General features: G+C 35.6%; 1 protein-coding gene and 1 non-coding gene across 6 annotated transcripts in view; both read left to right on the top strand.

The window, feature by feature from the left end:
• COP1 (COP1 E3 ubiquitin ligase) overlaps positions 1–18247 on the top strand; it is a 104473-nt gene that overhangs the window by 73953 nt on the left and 12273 nt on the right. For 4 of the 5 annotated variants that reach the window (XM_059673965.1, XM_059673966.1, XM_059673962.1 and 1 more), the window contains 3 exons: positions 5566–5683; positions 8001–8125; positions 9345–9505. In XM_059673965.1, coding sequence (XP_059529948.1) covers positions 5566–5683; positions 8001–8125; positions 9345–9505 — 404 coding nt within the window. Of the gene's footprint in view, positions 1–5565; positions 5684–8000; positions 8126–9344; positions 9506–16532; positions 16577–18247 lie in introns of all 5 variants that reach the window. The other variant, XR_009449833.1, reaches the window with a different exon arrangement.
• Positions 17679–17817, top strand: LOC132221457 (small Cajal body-specific RNA 3). The gene has a single exon (XR_009449999.1). It is a non-coding gene; the product is annotated as a small Cajal body-specific RNA 3 (non-coding RNA).

The raw sequence follows: 18247 nt of genomic DNA on the forward strand, positions 1-18247 counted from the left end.
AGATGGACTAGAAATTCACAAGCGTTTCTGTTAAAATCAAATCCTAAGTTGTAGTGCACTTGAAAATAATAGGTTAAAGAACCTTTTTGTGATTAATATTGAGAGAAAGACTTTATAAACCATGTAAAATCTATTCCTAAACCCTGAGATTATTCAAAATGTGCTTTTCAAAAGGAGAGGATAATATTTTCTTTCTTCCTTCCTTTTTTTTTTTTTAAGAGAAGGGCTTTTTTTTAAAAATTATATTTTATTGACTTTTTACAGAAAGGAAGGGAGAGGGATAGTCAGAAACATCCATGAGAGAGAAACACCGATCAGCTGCCTCCTGCACACCCCCCACTGGGGATGTGCCCGCAACCACGGTACGTGCCCTTGACTGGAATCAAACCTGGGACCCTTCAGTCTATAGGCTGAGGCTCTATCCACTGAGCCAAACCATTTAGGGCGAGGATAATATTTTCAACATAATGGTAAAGGTCTTTATTAAGTGTCTGTTATTTGTTTAACAAGGACATTTTTAAAAAATATTTTTATTGATTTTAGAGAGTAAGGGAGAGGAAGAGAGAGACAAAAACATCAATGATGAGAGAGAATCATTGATTGGCTGCCTCCTGCACGCTCCCTACTGGAGATTGAGCCTGCAATCCAACCATCTGCCCTGATCTGGAATTGAACCCTGTGACCTCCTGGTTCATAGGTTGACACTCAACCACTGAGCCACATCAACCTGGCAAGGACATATTCTTATTGTGTAGAAAAAGATAGAAAACCATTTTTCCTCCAGTTTATCTTCTCTAAAGCCAATTTGGGAGAGCATTGTAAGACTAAAGTAAATAGAACTAGCAATCTGTGGCTTTAATATGATATTAGAGTTGCTTGCATGCTAACTTGAAGCATCTTGTAATTTTTAAAGTTGTAATTAGTATAACAGATAGGAAATATGGGTATTTTTAAGGTTATTTTCTTTGAAATAATAATAGTTCTCCCCGCCCCAAAATTAGTGATATAAGTCAAAGATAAAATTAGTTTTATTCTGTTTCAGAAGTGGCATTTATGTTAACAACATATTCACTGGGAAGAAATAATGTCCCTAGAACAAATAAACAGGAATTCTGAAATATTCTATTTAACTGCGTTATCAATAAACATTTTTAATTTTGGTTACTGTGAACTCTGTTATTCTCACTAATCAGTTCACATACATAAGCACCATTTGTTTTCCCATTTTCCATACTTTCTAATTGTTATTTGGCATTTGATGATTCTTAGTCTTCAAAAGAAAAAAGTAACCTTTTAAGGGTTTGGGAGGATTTATTAATTTATTTCCCCTACTTGAATACTTTTGGAAGCTTCTCATTGCCTAAAGAATAAATACAGATAATATTGCTTTCTGTTCTACTAGTAGGCCTTTCATGATCAGCTTCAATATTTCTTATATGTGACTCATGTTGTGTGTTTTTTAACATATTCAGTAAAAATAATTTTTATAAAGGTTCTTCTTGATTCTCAGTAAAGCTGTCTGGGCTATCGTACATTTGCGGCTTAAAAATATCTACATTTAAAATTGTTTATATTTAATTAAACAAATAGTATAAGATTATGTCCTCATTCTCAACTTTCATTTGTTACAAAGTTTAAATTCCCCTTGATCAAACATTATTAAACTACCTCCTCAAAGGTACTACTGTTAATAGTTTTAAAGGTATCTTTCCATAAATACATAGCATTTCTTGAGGAGGAGGCCAATAAGTAGTTTTCTTTATTTGGAAATATGTATGATTTTAAACGAGGGTGGATTATAAAAGATGAACATCTGTACTATACAAAACTCAAATTTAGAATATTTCAGACCTCTACAGTCAATTTATGGACTACCTTCTACTTTCCTCTTATTTTCCCAACATCCCTGTCACCAAAATATAATTAGTTCCTTTCAGGTTGAAAACCTTGGTGTTTAAGGATCTATGGTACCTAATTTAATTCACAATATAGAGTTAACATGGAGAAACTTGAGTAAGGTAGATATGTAATTGCTCAGGGGACTTTTACTATATTTTCCTGTCTTATCTAAGTAATGGGAAGCATTTTCAATTTGTTAAGTTTATAAATCTGCCTTGTCTTTTATACAGCAGTTGCCAGTGGAGATGATGTCTTTTCCTTCATGTTTAAATGAATTGAATGTCTGAATATTTAATAAATCTTGATTAATATCGCAACATTCATAAACATGTGTTTCAGTTATCTATACTACCTAGATTATGAGGGTGTATGACTGTGAAGGACATTTTATTTTCAAGTTTCCAAGTAATTTGAGTAAACTCAAATGGAAGTGGCAAGCATAAAGCCAGTATTCACAAAACAAATTATTCTATTACTTTGTAATAAATAAAATCTATTTTTTAGAGTGCTAGAACCTAAAAACAACTTTGAAGCACCCAATAAATCTCTTATCTATTTATGCCTGTCTTGCCTTTCAGCCTGTAATTAGCACTCTAGCTAGATCTTTTAAAAAATGAGCTTCACAAGAAATTTTATATTTATATTAAGTGCAGAGATATTTTAAAGTCAGGCATCTTTTACTCAACTGTTACTAAAATTGAGTAATCACTACAAACATTTGGAAAGTATGAAATGCATGATACGATGTCAAGGGAAATCATTAAAATACTAGAACCAAAGAACAAAATTCAAACTGTTATTAGGGTAAGGGGGAAGGAGTACAATATTTGGCTAATCCAAAAGCAAGCAAACAAGAAAGGGGAGGTGGGGAAGCATAGAAAACTTGGGTTAATTAAAAAAAAAAAAAAAGCTCATAGATAGAAATTCAAATATATCTAATTATAGTAAATGGAAATGGATTTAATAGGTCCAAATAAAAGGCAGGGATTAACAGGCTAGTTAAAAATGTTCAGAATGCAATTCTATATTCTTTATAAGAGACACATTTAAAACAAGGATAAGGAAAAGTAAATAAAAAGTTTTATTGGGTGCAGTAGAAGATACCTGACAAAGATTATATTGCATAGGAGTTTGGAAAATATGGAATTTTTAGACAATTGGTATGGGAAAACGACAGTGTAATTCTAACTCATGAAATACACAAAACTAATTCCAGATGATCAAATGACCTAAATATGAGCAGCAAAACTATAAACTGTTTATAAGACAGCATAAGAAAGAATATCTTCACAATCTTGATTCAGGGAATGCTTTAAGATACCAGAACTGTAAACTTTAAATGAAAGGTGGGTAAATTTGGCTATTATAAAATACTAGGGGCCCGGTGCACGAAATTCGTGCACTGGGTGTGTGTGGGGAGGGGAGTGTCCCTCAGCCCAGCCTGCCCCCTCTTACATACTGGGAGCCCTCAGGCGTTGACCCCCATCACCCTCCAATCGCAGGATCGGCCCCTTGCCCAGGCCTGACGCCTCCGCCAGAGGTGTCAGGCTTGGACAGGGGACCCCCATCTCCCCCCGATCACTGGCTCTGGCCCCCGCCCAGGCCTGAGGCCTCTGGCCCAGGAATCATGCCTGGGCAGGGGACCCCCATCTCCCTCTGATCGCTTGCTCCACCCCCCGCCCAAGCCTGACGCCTCTGACCCAGGCTTCAGGCCTGGGCAAGGGGACCATCATATCCCCCCAACCCCTGGCTCCGCCCCCCGCCCAGGCCTGATGCCTCGGCCAGAGGAGTTGACCCTCATCACCCTCCGATCACCAACCACCGGATCGGCCCCTTGCCCAGGCCTGACGCCTCCACCAGAAGTGTCAGGCTTGGACAGGGGACCCCCAGCTCCCCGCGGTTGCAGGCTCCGCCCCTGCCCAGGCCTAACGCCTCTGGCTGAGGCGTCCGGCTCGGGCAGCGGGGACCCGCAGCTGCAGCGGCCCCGCGATCGTGGGCTCCGCTTTAGGCCCAGGCAAGGGACCCCTAGCTCCCGGGACTGCCAGCTTCGACCGTGCCCAGCTCCCATCACTGGCTCCACCCCTACTTCCTGCTATCACTGGCCAGGGCGGCAAAGGCGCCTGATTCTCCCATCATGGCTGGGGGGCAGGGCAAAGGCGGCCCCAGGGCCGCCTTTGCCCTGCCCCCCAGCTCTTAGCTCCCCCCTGGGTTACCGATCACTGTCAGTGGCAGGGGGCTTCTTCCTGCTTTCCCTTTCGCCTCCCTGCATTGTGCCTACATATGCAAATTAACCGCCATCTTGTTGGCAGTTAACTGCCAATCATAGTTGGCAGTTAACTGCCAATCATAGTTGGCAGTTAATTTGCATATAGCCCTGATTAGCCAATGAAAAGGGTATCGTCGTACGCCAATTACCATTTTTCTCTTTTATTAGATAGGATAATACTTTGGTTCATCAAATAACACCTGGAATAAATAATTTTTAAAAAGTCATTAATTGGGGTGAGATATTTAGGACACATATTCAGAATACATGAAAAACGCTTTCAAGTAAATAAGAAAATAATAAATATGCTCTACAACCTTGTTACTCAAAGTGTAGTCTGCCCAGTGGAACAACGTGAGCGCCCAGAAACAAACCCAAAACAATCACGTGTTGTAAAATGGTACAGTCAATAGTTTGTCAGTTTCTTTAAAAGTTAAACACAAAATTATTACATTTCCCAGTAATTACATTTTATAGGTAGCTCCTCAATACCTGAACATATGGCCACAGAAAGACTTGAATGTGATTGTTGATAGCAGCATTATACATGATAACCAAAAAAAAAAAAGGGGAAGCAAATATCTATCTACTGGTAAGTGGATAAACAAAATTGGTATATCCATACAGTGGATACTCTTCCACAATAAAAATGAATACGCTGCTGACACATGTTAAAACATGGATGAACTTAAAATACATTATGTGAAGTGTAAGAAACCATGCAGGGGAACCAAGTATTATAATGATTCCATTTATATAAATTGTCCAGAAAAGACAAATTTTTAGATCGGTAGGTATAGTGATTACATAGGGCAATGGTTGATAGATGGGCTTGAGAGATCTTACTGGATGAGGAAAACGTTCTAAAACATTTATGGTGATGGTTGCACCACTGGGTAAATTTAGTGAAAATCACTGAATATTGTACTTAAAATTTTTATGTAGTGTCTCTCAAGAAAGTGTTTTTACAAAAGCAAATGTAGGATATATAAAATTATATAGCATTATGTTTAGCCAGAATGTCAAAATATTTATATTACCTTTTTAATAAAGCCATCAAAATTTAGAGATTTATTTTTAAATTTCCAGTTATTTTGAACCTTTAATTCTCTATTTCTGGAGCCAGGATCACAGGAATTGTCAGTGGAACTCTCTTTCACACTGACATTCCCATATGTTTAATTTTTTAATGCAACCTTATTTTCTTAGATTCATAAAAGAAAACCTGTTATATCTATCTAATCATTTTGAGTCATAGCCCTTCATATTCTGGCTATTAACAGGTTGACATTACCAGTATCTGTGAAACATTTGATGAAAAAAACCAAAACCAATTAAAATTAACTTTGCTTTCTATTTCTTCATTTACTGCATTTTTTCTCTGTTTTGTTTTGTTTTAGATCACTGTGTCCACTACTATGATCTTCGTAACACTAAACAGCCAATTATGGTATTCAAAGGACACCGAAAAGCTGTTTCTTATGCAAAGTTTGTGAGTGGTGAGGAAATTGTCTCTGCGTGAGTATTACTCTTTTCAGAGGTTGAACTGAACACAGCTCTGTCATCCTTTACCATTTTGTAATGTTACCCCTGCATATATATATAAATAATAACACTGTGGTGGTATGTGTACTTTTAAATTAATTTTTTATAACATCTGATTAAAATGCATGCATATTCTGATCTGTATTACTCACTTTAATATGTTAGTTGTGAATAAAATCCTGATTATACTAATTTTTAATGTCTCCCCCTTAAATATTTGAACTTCAGATTGAGTTTCAGCCACTGCTTCTCCATAAGAAGAGACACATAGTTGAGGGAATAAAATGCGAAGTGTTTTGTTTAATTCAACTAATGTTATTCTATATATATCTACATTGCAGTACTGTAGTGTATTTATTTCAAGTTATATTTGATTGACTTTTGATTATATGTTATTTGATCTCCTTATGATTTCATGGTGAGTTTTACATGTGCTTTGAAGAGAACTTTCCAACTATGAATACTTATACCCAACAAATATCCTTTTAGAAGCTTCTGACCTAGAGAGTCATAGTATAGCTTTTAGTTGTCTTTTAAGAGGTCAACCAGATACATAAATCTCATCTGCCAAAATATTGTTGACAAAGTTTTTCTGCTAACAGAAGCAGTTCCTTCTTTCTGTGATCCATTTTATAGTTCTCTTCATTTTATATTAACCTAGTAAATACCCATTCTTTAGTTCTTTCTTTTTCATATCTATTATTATCAAGGTAAATGATATATTGTTTTCTTTTCTTCACTTAGCTTCTAATCTCTCAGGAGATTTTTAATGCCACGGATTTCTGCTTGGTATTTCTCACCACATCTACCTTCATGCCGGTTGCCCTCGATAAGAATTTGGCAATTTGAATTGAGTTACAAAGAAGGGAACAAAAGAAAGTAGGAACTGAGCTTTAGAAGGGCAAGTAGTATAGGTCATTGGTTCACAAATATGAATTAAGTAGTTACAAGTCAAAAAGTATCCTACTCCCACTTTTCTAGTACTACCTAAAGAAAAGATTGGTCCAAATCTTTGACCAATCTAAATATAGAGTTAAAAACACAGGATGGGTTGATATTATAAATCAAGATGACTTTTCTCTTGCACATTTTGGAGTTTAGAAGTATTTAGAATAAATTTATTCACAAGTATATTTAGAAATATTGAAAAGTAAAATTAAAATACACACATTGTTGCAACCTCTGAATTGTTGGCCAGTTTAAAAATGTGTGTGTGTTCATATATATATAAAGGGATATTCACTGCAACACTATTGAACAAAAAAAAAATTTAAGACAACATCAATACTGAAGAATAGATGTTATGTTGAAAAATGATGAGAAGCAATAGAGAAGTATTTCAAGAGTTTGATGGCATTTGGCCTCTGAAATAAAGATTCAGTCTTGACTCTACTGTTTACTAACTGTGGTACCTTGAAAATGTCCTCAACCTCCTGAATCTCAGTTTGTTCATCTCTAAATAATAGTACTAATCTTTAAATAAAATAATGTATGTAAAATACTTACCATGGTGGTCTAGTCTATGAATGTTAGAGTAAATAAAAAGATTTATTATGTAGTCATTAATAAAGGTACAGAAATGAGTTATTTTACAGACAACAATGTAACACAAATTTATGAATGGTGGAGAATCAGTTTACAAAATAATGTACATGTTATGATCCAATTTTTTAACAGAAAGAGAAAAAACATGTAGTTTTAAGTCCCAGACTGTCTCTATATAATAATTACCAGTGATTTATATAATTACTTTTTGGTAAATAACTGTGTCTGCATATTATTTCAGTAAGATAAACTACTTTATATAGATCATTCAACTATTTACAGTATTCCACCTCTGCAGGTACAATTAAGCTTTGAATATAGTTTATATTCAGTATACTAATACAATTCAAGAGTTGAAAGGTAAATCAAAACAAGTGGAACAATTGTGTTTTGATGGTGGTGGTATGATGTTACCAATGACTAATGTTTATTAATGCCCATGGACTATTGAAAACATTTTAAATGAATTAATTTAATTTTTAAAATATAAGATTCATAACATCTTATAAATTTTATAGTGTAAGAATCATTATATTTCACATTTAAATGATGAAAAAAAAGCAGGCCAGAGAGGTTGTATAACTTTCCCAAGGTCAAAAACAAATTATCAGCATACTGAGCATCCTAACAGTCTGGTTTCAGATTCTGCATTTTTAACCACCAAACTAGAGTGCCTCTAATTAGTAGTGATGAGTTTCATGCCACGACATCTTAAATATGCTCTAACTTTTTGTGTTTATTTTAGCTCAACAGACAGCCAGTTAAAACTGTGGAATGTAGGGAAACCATACTGTCTACGTTCCTTCAAGGGTCATATCAATGAAAAAAACTTTGTAGGCCTCGCTTCCAATGGTGATTACATAGCTTGTGGTATGTGAAACCATCTTTTCCTAAACTTTTTTAACAGGTATCTGTCACCAAAATGCATTCAGTGGAACTATATGTATTCCACTATAGTGGAATATATTAATTAATCCTCAGATTGGACTGCATTAGTCCTTCCCTTCTCTACGGAACACTAGCAAATCCTAACCACATGAAATAGCATAATATTTTTAAATATGTTTTTGGTTGTTCTCCATTATAACATAATTTCTATAGATATGAAGTAAAAGAGAAAATATTAATGTTTGCTAATATCCTAATTTTGGAGACGTTATTTGTGTTCTTGAGCTTGTTATTTATTTTCCCCTATAAAGTGTTCTCTTCATTAAGCAGTCTATTTGGGTAGTCTTTATCTGATCTTCTGGGGCTTTTTTTTAATGGTAATTTATATAATTACTTTTTGGTAAATAACTGTATCTGCATATTATTTCAGTAAGATAAACTACTTTATATAGATCATTCAACTATTTACAGTATTCCACCTCTGCAGGTACAATTAAGCTTTGAATATAGTTTATATTCAGTATACATTTTTAAATCAGAAGTAGAAAAATCAAATTTAGTATTATTTAACTTTATAATATATCTAATGCCTGAAGAAATGAACTTTCATCAATACCTTCAAATGACTTGGCCTTTATTGAGTAAAATTGACTCTCTCCACATGTATGTGAACCTAAACCCTGCCAAAGCAAGTCTCTGCATAATTATCCAACTTCTCATAGACTGCTCAAAAATGTAGGTTTCTAGACTGCTTACCTAATAGAGTAATGCCTTCATTAGGGATTGGGAAATAAGTTTTTTAGGTTATTAAAATTTGCCTTCACAGGTGCATTAACTTTCTTTTTTCTCTCTAGATGAAATTGTTGTAAATGTAATTAAAGATTCATGCATATTAACAGTGTTTTTATTCTTCTGGAGACCTTTCCTAGAAATGATTTTCATGTGGTAATTTCAGCCTTAGAATTCCCAATGTTAAATCATTTAACAGTGATTATGTCTTTAGATTAGTAAAGTGTAGTTTTTCCTATGAATTCTTTTCTGACATGATTCCCAAAAAGTCCCATGCTCTGTTCTTTCAAAATTAACCATAAAAGATATTTAGTCTTGGAGTTTAAACTCTGAGGTATAAATTATCTTATGAATGTGCTGTCCTAGCTCTGAATTATCCCATTCTAAAAAATTATTTTTTAATTTTTTTTAGGAAGCGAGAACAACTCTCTTTACCTGTACTATAAAGGACTTTCTAAGACTTTGCTAACGTTTAAGTTTGATACAGTTAAAAGTGTTCTTGACAAAGACCGAAAAGAAGATGATACAAATGAATTTGTTAGTGCTGTGTGCTGGAGGGCACTGCCAGATGGGGTAAGTTTTCATAGCAGTTTTTTTTCCCACCTTGGTGTTCTATATAATTCTTTATGTTTATGTACACACAGGTGAGTTTTTTTTAATGTTTAAAATATAAATTGATATGTGATATGCATTTTATTTTTTTGCTTAGCCTTGCATCGATCACTAAAGGAAACAAGCATTTCAGGTAGTAATGGAAATGTCACTGATAGGACAGTGTCATACTGACATAATGTTTCTCCTATGTACCCATAGCATTTTGTGTATCCCTGTGTTACAGCCATTAAAACTTTGTCTCTATATCTATTCAATAAAACTGGAAATTTCTCCAGAGTATACACTGTATCTTCTTTTTCTTTTTCTTTTTAATATATATTTTTATTGATTTCAGAGGGAAAGGGAGGGAGAGAGAGAGATAGAAACATTAATGATGAGAGAGAATAATTGATCAGCTGCCTCCTGCATGCCCCACACTGGGGATCAAGCCCACAACCTGGGCATGTGCTCTAACTGGGAATCAAACCATGACCACCTGGTTCATAGCTTGATGCTCAACCACCAAGCCATGCCAGCCGGGTTATATCTTAATGTTCTTAGTGATCACATGCAGTATATGCTCAAAAGACATTTAGCTAAACCAGGTATTGTATTAGGAAGAAAAAGGTTTGATGTAGATAAAGGAGAATGGCCTACAACTAACTAAATTTTATTTCAGGGCAGAATTACTTTCTACAAAATATATTTTTCAAGAATATTTAAATACATTTAATTTCTTAAGAAAGTTGTACTTCTAGGTTGCAAAAAAAATGTTTTCTCCAACTTGTCACTTATTTAAAGTACAAGCTTTCTAATAAAGTATATGAAGAAATAATTTATCTTGATTTTTTTAAAGAGTAGTCATTCTTTAGTGTCATTTTTTCAAAAAATAGCTTTTTAGTTGCTTACTTGGTTGGTTTTATTGTTGACACAAAAATTCTTAATTGATGAGTATGTTAAGATATTTGAGTTCCAGCCCTGACCAGTTTGGCTCAGTGGCTAGAGCGTCGGCCTGCAGATTGAAGGGTCCCGTGTTCAATTCCGATCAAGGGCATGTACCTTGGTTGCGGGCACATCACCAGTGGCAGGTGTGCAGGAGGCAGCTGATCGATGTTTCTCTCTCATTGATGTTTCCAACTCTCTATCCCTCTCCCTTCCTCTCTGTAAAAAAATCAATAAAATATATTTAAAAAAAAGATATTTGAGTTCCAGGTATGGTTGAACTTTAATTAGATATACTCCATTGCTATATTGTTTAAAGTTCTCTTATTCAATTTTCAGTATTGGTAATGGCAGACTAAGTGTTGGACCAATCTTTCCTCTAAGTCAGTGGTTATCAACCTTCCTAATGCCGCGACCCTTTAATACAGTTCCTCATGTTGTGGTGACCCCCAATCATAAAATTATTTTCGTTGCTACTTCATAACTGTAATTTTGCTACTGTTATGAATCGTAATGTAAATATCTGATATGCAGGATGTATTTTAATTGTTACAAATTGAACATAATTAAAGCATAGTGATTAATCACAAAAACAAAACGTAAGTATATATGTGTTTTCCAATGGTCTTAGGCAACCCCTGTGAAAGGGTCGTTCGACCCCCAAAGGGGTCGCGACCCACAGGTTGAGAACCGCTGCTTGAAGTAGTACTAGAAAATTGGGAGCAGGTATATGTATTTTAAAAACAAAAACCTGTTTGAAGGCATTGTAAAGTACACAAGATAGAAAAGAATTACCAGCCTAGAAATGTGACCCTGACTTTTGAGTATACTTTTGCCTGGGAGCATTTGCCAATTTTGGTGGAGTGGCTGAGAGCACTTAATGGTAGTTTCAAAGGGGCACAGGTATTGATGAAAGACATCAAGGTAGAGATTCAGGAAGTGCTTACCACTGTGGAAGATAAGCCTCACAGTGATTGCAACTCAACTTCAAATCATATCAATCTTGAAATTAAAGGGAGGTGATTCTGGATTGCTAGAATCCACAGGATGCAATATTAAATCCTTTATGAAAGATCCTCTAAAGAAGATCATCTGAAAACTTCATTTATGTTTTTTAAATTGCAATTGCAATAATTAGGGCACAATAAAAAATAAACAGACCTAGGAAAAAGCAAGGCAGCATGACTAAATCCAGCAGAAGCAATGGAGAGTAGAAACAAATCACAGCATCTCTGGATATTAGAGTTATCAGGCATCGCTTGAAAATACCCACGCTGATGAGATTAAAGAAAATATTGAAAATTTAAACTGGGAACTAAACACTTTAAAATGAAAATTCTAGAACTGAAAATATAGAGCTAACAAAATTAAGAACACAGGATGGGTTGAGTGGAAGATCAGACACAGTTGAAAAGAGAATTAATGAACTTGTAGTTAAATTAGAAGAAAACATACAGAAGTAAACATGGAGAGACAAAGTGATGAAAAAAATACAGAAAGGAAATAGAAGATGAAGTAAGAAAGTTCAATAAATTGGAGACCTAAAAGGAGAGATGAGAAATAATGTTGCTGAAGCAAATATTAGAAAGGATTGTTGTTAAGAACTTGACAAAATTGATGAAAGACATCAATGTAGAGATTCAGGAAGCCTTTGTATCCCAGAGAATAAATGATTTGCAATCTACAATGTGAGTATAGATTTAATATTTAACCTAGACCTCTTGCAGACCTAGGCCTGCTTAAAAATTTAACTTTGGTCTGCCTTCTTATAGCACTATTTTATGGAAATAAACTGAGTTTAGACAAATATGTGCTAGGAGCTAGTTATCTTAAATTTACTATGAAACTTCATCTGTGGTATTTCATCTGGAGTGAGAGAACTGTGAGTTGGCTTATAGTCCTTACATCTATTCAAAGTGAACAGTATAAGACTGGCAGGAAAACAAGGCACATCTCTGTATGGGGATGAACCACTTGCACCCTAACTGTCCTTGGCAACTCTTGAGTACTCTTTGTGTGAGTTGGGGAGAGATCCAAGAAACTATGCCTGTAAATAGTTGCTTGGCCCCCTGATGAGTTTGAAGGTGCTGTGCATGATGAATTTCCTACTCTGTATCCCTCTATAAAGCTAACTTAGTGCTGTATTAAAGCTAGTTGTATATGATACTGTGATCCCCCTCCTAGTAGTGGGGCAATCATACCTTGATACATAGTAAAACTGAAAATAAAATACAAATGGGGATTCTTATAAAAAGGCATCACCCAGGAACTTGCTTTCTTTCACAATAAAAAGATTTAAAGTTCTGTAACTCATTTCATTACTACTCCAGATATGTTTTAAGTATCCTATATAATAATCCTCTATAATAAAAGGCTAATATGCCAATTGTCTCCTCGACTGGGAGTTTGACAAGGGGCGGGGCCAGCCAGCCAACTGCCCGTGGCTCCTCCCCCTGGCCAGCTCGCCCCGATTGGGGTGGGCCGGCTGGACCCCACCCGTGCACAAATTTGTGCACTGGGCCTCTAGGGGTTTTTATAATAACTTCCCTTTATTAGCCACAAAAATAACTTTCTTTTCTTATTTTAGATGAAGCGGAAGGTGTGAAAGACTCTCTTGTTCATTTATTCAACCAGTATTATGTGCAGCCACAGTTTAGATTCTAGAGATAAACTGTGAACAAAACTGTAAAAAAAGCTCTGGCCTTCATAGGAGACTTACAATTTTATGTGCTGGAGAAGACGGAAAACAAAGTAAATAAGTTGTTATAGTAGGAGCGAGTGCTTTGGAGAAAAAACACAAAGCCCAAAAGTGGGAGAGTGCTGGAATAGACGGAGTGCTGGAGTAGTTTTCAATTGGTGGTGACTTAGAGCAAAGACTAGAGGAGATGAAAGCATAATCCATGTTGAAATATAGAGGAGCTTTCCTGGTGAAGCAAACAGTTCGGAAGCCTTTAAGAATGTGATTAGTGTTCAAGGAACAGAAAGAAGGCAGTGTTATGTGGACTACAGTGAGCTAGGTGGAGAACAGCAGATGTTTCAGAGTGAAGAAGAGCCACTTCAGTACAGCATTGTTTAGCATTGTCATGACTGTTTTGGCTTTTACTGGGAGTTGCGAGTCAATGTTAAGATGTTCCTCTTTCCCCCTTCTTCCCTCCTTTCCTCCCTCTCTCCTTCCCTCCTTCTCTCCTTCCCTTTCTCCCTCTTTCCCTCTCTTCTTCCCTCCCTCTCTCCCTCCCTTTTTCCCTCTCTTTCTCTCTTCATCCTCCCTCCCTCTCTCTTTTCCTCTTCCCATTACCTCATAAACAGTAAACATTGTTTAAAAATGTGAAACATTCAAGAACTTATGCTTCCATATGCAGTAAAAGTCAACATTTTCTGAATTTTCATTGTGTTAACCCATTCTTTACCCCAGTTTTACTTAAATCCTTTGAATGTACAATGTCACTTGATAATGTGGGCAAAAGTTCTAAACTGCATTTTATGAAGTTGTGCAGACTTCATGTGTTTTACTTTGTCATAACTAGTTTTAAAACATGGGAATGAGAATATGAAAGAAAAGAATGGGACATTTTGTAGTATATGTAAACTGCACTAGTGTAGGTAAACAACCCCCAGCTTTCAGCTTCCCTTTCTAGTTTATTTATTTTAAATTCTCATAGATCTCCACTTGTGAAGTTTAACTTTTCTACTAAATTTCTGTGATTCAAATATTCAAGTACTGTGTATCTTTTTTAACTAAATAAATTTATATAAATTTATAAAGGTGTTACAAATAAATTTTTACGTGTATAATCATTCTCACTAAACTTAAAAGCCTCCCTAGGTTAAAAAGTCTCGTCCTATTAATCTTGGAATTCTGTTGTTCTTGTGTGAGATCTATAAATTCAAGTTATTTAAAAAAAGAAATAAGTAAATCTTTTCAATTTCCTCCTTGTCACCCAAAGCAGGAAAGTACAGATTTCTTTTTTCTGTGGATTCAACATTTATAGACAGTTTTCAATATCTATACCAGTTTTTTTCAAAGTATGGTCTACTAATATTTACTTCAGTATTATTAATTTCCTGGAATATGTATTTTAAAAGCAAATTGCTAAACCCCAGACTTATAAGTCAGTTTCTGAAGGTAAGACCCAGGAACCTTAATTTTTGTGTGTCTTTAATAGGACACATAAATCTTTTATTTTATTAAATTGCCTAGAATTACATGGGAGAAGGAAGTAAAGGTCACATCCCTGACACATCCATTCTTGGTCCCACTTGTTGGAAATTTGTAGAGATCCAATAGTGTTTGCATGTGAGAATGAGAAAAAAAGCGTTCCCAACAATGGCTACTACAGACCTCATCTTCATTTCACAGCAGTAATAGGCACTATCTCAAACCCTTTCACGAGCCACATAAGAAGGCTTTCCAAGGTCCATTTGGAAGTTGGTCACTTTGGAAGAGGTTATAAAAACCAATTCTAAGGGGTAACGTTGGTAGTAAGAGGCTGGGGTTCTTTTTGATCTCATTGGCAAAAGGAAAGACTAGAATATTCTTGTATACTTGTACTAAATCAGGATCTTAAAGCTGGAGCCCAAGATCTGTCTCCCAGGAAGCAGCATATCTTGATGTGTAATCAGCCAAATTTGATCAAATGCTTACCAATTTATTATAAAGGCTATAACCCAGGAGCAGCCAAATGGAAAAGATGCGCAGAGGCAGGTATTGATGGAGGTGGTGTGACATGGGGCTCCCATGCCTTCTCTGGGCAAGCCATCTTTCTATTTCCATCACTTCAGTGTGTTCACCAACTCAGAAGCTCCAGAATTTCTATTTTTAAAACATTGCCCATGGGATTCATATATAATCAAGTGCTATAACATAATCAGGTTTTGAGCTTTTTTATTTTTACATTGCTTTGTAAGAAATTTGTTGAATTTTTAAGTGAAATTTTACTTAATTAAATGTTCAAAGACCCTACCTAGCCACAAAAAGAAGTGAGGGCAATTTAAATCCAGCAGTGAGCTCTTTGGGATTTTATTCTGAAATGCTATTCCTTTGATTTTTCCTTTGAGCCTATGTCAGATTAATGTCCTTGCTTCCTTTTGGCTTTATCATTCGTTTAAGTCATTTAAGCCCAAAATTCCTAAATCATCATTGTTGCATCTCTTTTATCTTCAAATATTCATCCAACAGCAATAATACTTTGTTTTCAATATCCTATATTTATCTTTTTTTCATTTATTTATGTTTTTCATCTCCTCATTCCTGTTCCTCCCCTGCCTTCATAGATTACTTCCAATGGCTTTATACTCCCTTTAGTTTAGCTTTTGTATACTGCTATCAAATATCCTTAATCATTACATGTAGGAATTCACAGAGTCAAACATTGCTCATTACCTTTAATTGATCCTAGGTCATTCAGAAAACTTTCTTTCAAACTCAGTATTTGCAAGTAACTCCAAGTAGTATATTTGACCATCATTAAAAATTAGGATATAACTTCATAAATATATTTCTTCAACTTGATTATTTTACCTATTTCACTTCAGGTGCCTTTATCTCATTTAAAAATTGTATTTTTACCCTCACAATTAAATAAGATTCTTGAGAAAATCCAGTTTCAATTATAGGAAAAAATACCCAGAAGAACTGATTTAAAGGTAGCTCAGATTTCAAATTTAAGTAATTAATTAGAAGTCAGCCTTTAAAATTAAGTATAGAGTAATCATAGATGTGAGTTTAAATGTTACTCTTCTTTATTTCTCTTTCCTCATGTGTTTGATCTTAGGTATTAAATCTAAACTGCTAGCAGTGTTCAAGATTTTTAAGAATTTGAAGTAATGCTACTTGTCCAACCTTATTTTTATTTTCTAGCACAAAACATCTATTAAGAAAGTTTCTTTATTGCCTCCATTCTATTCCTAATGTTACCTCTGAACTTGTGTTCATGTTGTTCCCCATGTATTGCCTTGTTCTCTCCCTCCCACTTATCTAAATTTTCTCATCCTTTTTTTAACCCAACCCCTACTTTTCTATCCCTTTCTTAACCATTTCATCTCCTTCATTTCTGGCTTCTCACAGCTGCTGATACACCTATAGAGTGCACTCCGCCAGCTGCCATTCAGGTATATTCTTCTCTAATTGTACTTAATTAGTGTGATCCCAGTTATATTCCTCGCTTCTACTTTAAGAGCAAAAAATATCAACACCAGCAGCTACTTAGTTTTTTAGGAGTTAGAATTATGTTAAAATTTAAGGCTACTTAACTGGAGAATCTACTTTATGGTTTTAATCAATTTTATAAGATCATAACTGTAGTGACTAGAATGATATAGTGGTAGTCATAGTTGCAACAACTGTAAAGAAATTGGTATTTTAATTATAAAGAAATGGGTATTTTAATAAGAATAACTGCCACGTATTTTTTGAGTGTCTATAATATGCCTGTTCATTTTTGGTTAGATATTTTACTGTGTTTTCTTTGAGTTTTTATAAAAATTCTATAAAGAACCTAAGATTATTTATTTTATAGTTGAAGAAATTGAGTCTCTAAGAAGGTTAAGAAATACTATGACAGACCCCAAATGCAGGTCCAAGTCTCCCTGTCTTACATTCATTGCAGTTTCTACTGTTACATGGTATAACTAAAATAGTACAGAAGTCTTGAAACAGCTTTGCTCAGAGTATTCTGGAGGAATTGTGCAAATAGCACTAGTAACTAGATATTCACAGTTCCATGCTCAGAGGCCCTCTTCAAGACAGAGTCTTTTTCCCATCAGATGTGCCTTGCAAGCACATGGTTCTCCAGCTTTATTCAGGAGATTATCCGAAAGCCTAGAGTTATTGTCCTGCGAAGGAAACTAGGTGTCTGGAGGTAATATTTGAGTGCTGTGTGGTAAGGGAAATTAAGTTGATTAGGTTCTTGATGAGAAGGGAGAAGACTTTGGAAAGCATTGGGAATGAAGGAAGGGTGGTGAATGTATGGAATGTTTTTGTGTATCTCAGTCCTCCTTCCCTTGTACATGTTTTTTACAACCTTTTCTCCCTGAGTAAAGATCACTTTGAGTTTGTATGTTGTGTGTCTTTTTAATGGTTCTCAAATCCTGTTTATTTTCCATAACTTGTTTGAATGCATTAAAGTGTACTTAAATGAGAATCTGATGCAGTCAGGAAGTTGATATAGAAAAGACTGGATAGCAAAAGGCTTCTTAGTAATGAAGCACACCAAATGGGACCTGCAGGTACCAACCGTGTGGACAAATGAAAAATGCCTTTGTCTGCAAATTGCAGTGATCCTACATAAACATGGAGGTCTCTGTCTGGCTTAGCACAGCTGGCTAAGTTTGATCGTTCCCCTCCATACAAGCTGAGAAACCTGCACTCCAGGTACTGCTCTCTTTGCCATTTGTTAATATCTGCTGATTACATGTACTGGGTTTTTAAAATTTTTAAATTTTTTATTGAACTTATTGTGATGACATTGGTAATATATATATCTCAGGTGTACAATTCTATAATACTAGAGGCTCAGTGCATGAAATTTGTGCACGGGGGGGGGGGCGTGTCCCTCAGCCCGGCCTGCGCCCTCACACAGTTCGGGACCCCTCACTCCTTACCGCTTGGCTCGCTGCTCTTTGCGCTGCCATGGAGGTGGGAGAGGCTCCCACCACCGCCACTGCACTCGCCAGCCATGAGCCTAGCTTCTAGTTGAGCTGTGTTCCCCCTGTAGGAGTGCACTGACCACCAGGGGGCAGCTCCTGCATTGAGTGTCTGGTCAGTGCGCATCATAGTGACCA

Source organism: Myotis daubentonii, chromosome 18, assembly GCF_963259705.1.
Source record: "Myotis daubentonii chromosome 18, mMyoDau2.1, whole genome shotgun sequence".
Taxonomy (NCBI): Eukaryota; Metazoa; Chordata; class Mammalia; order Chiroptera; family Vespertilionidae; genus Myotis; species Myotis daubentonii.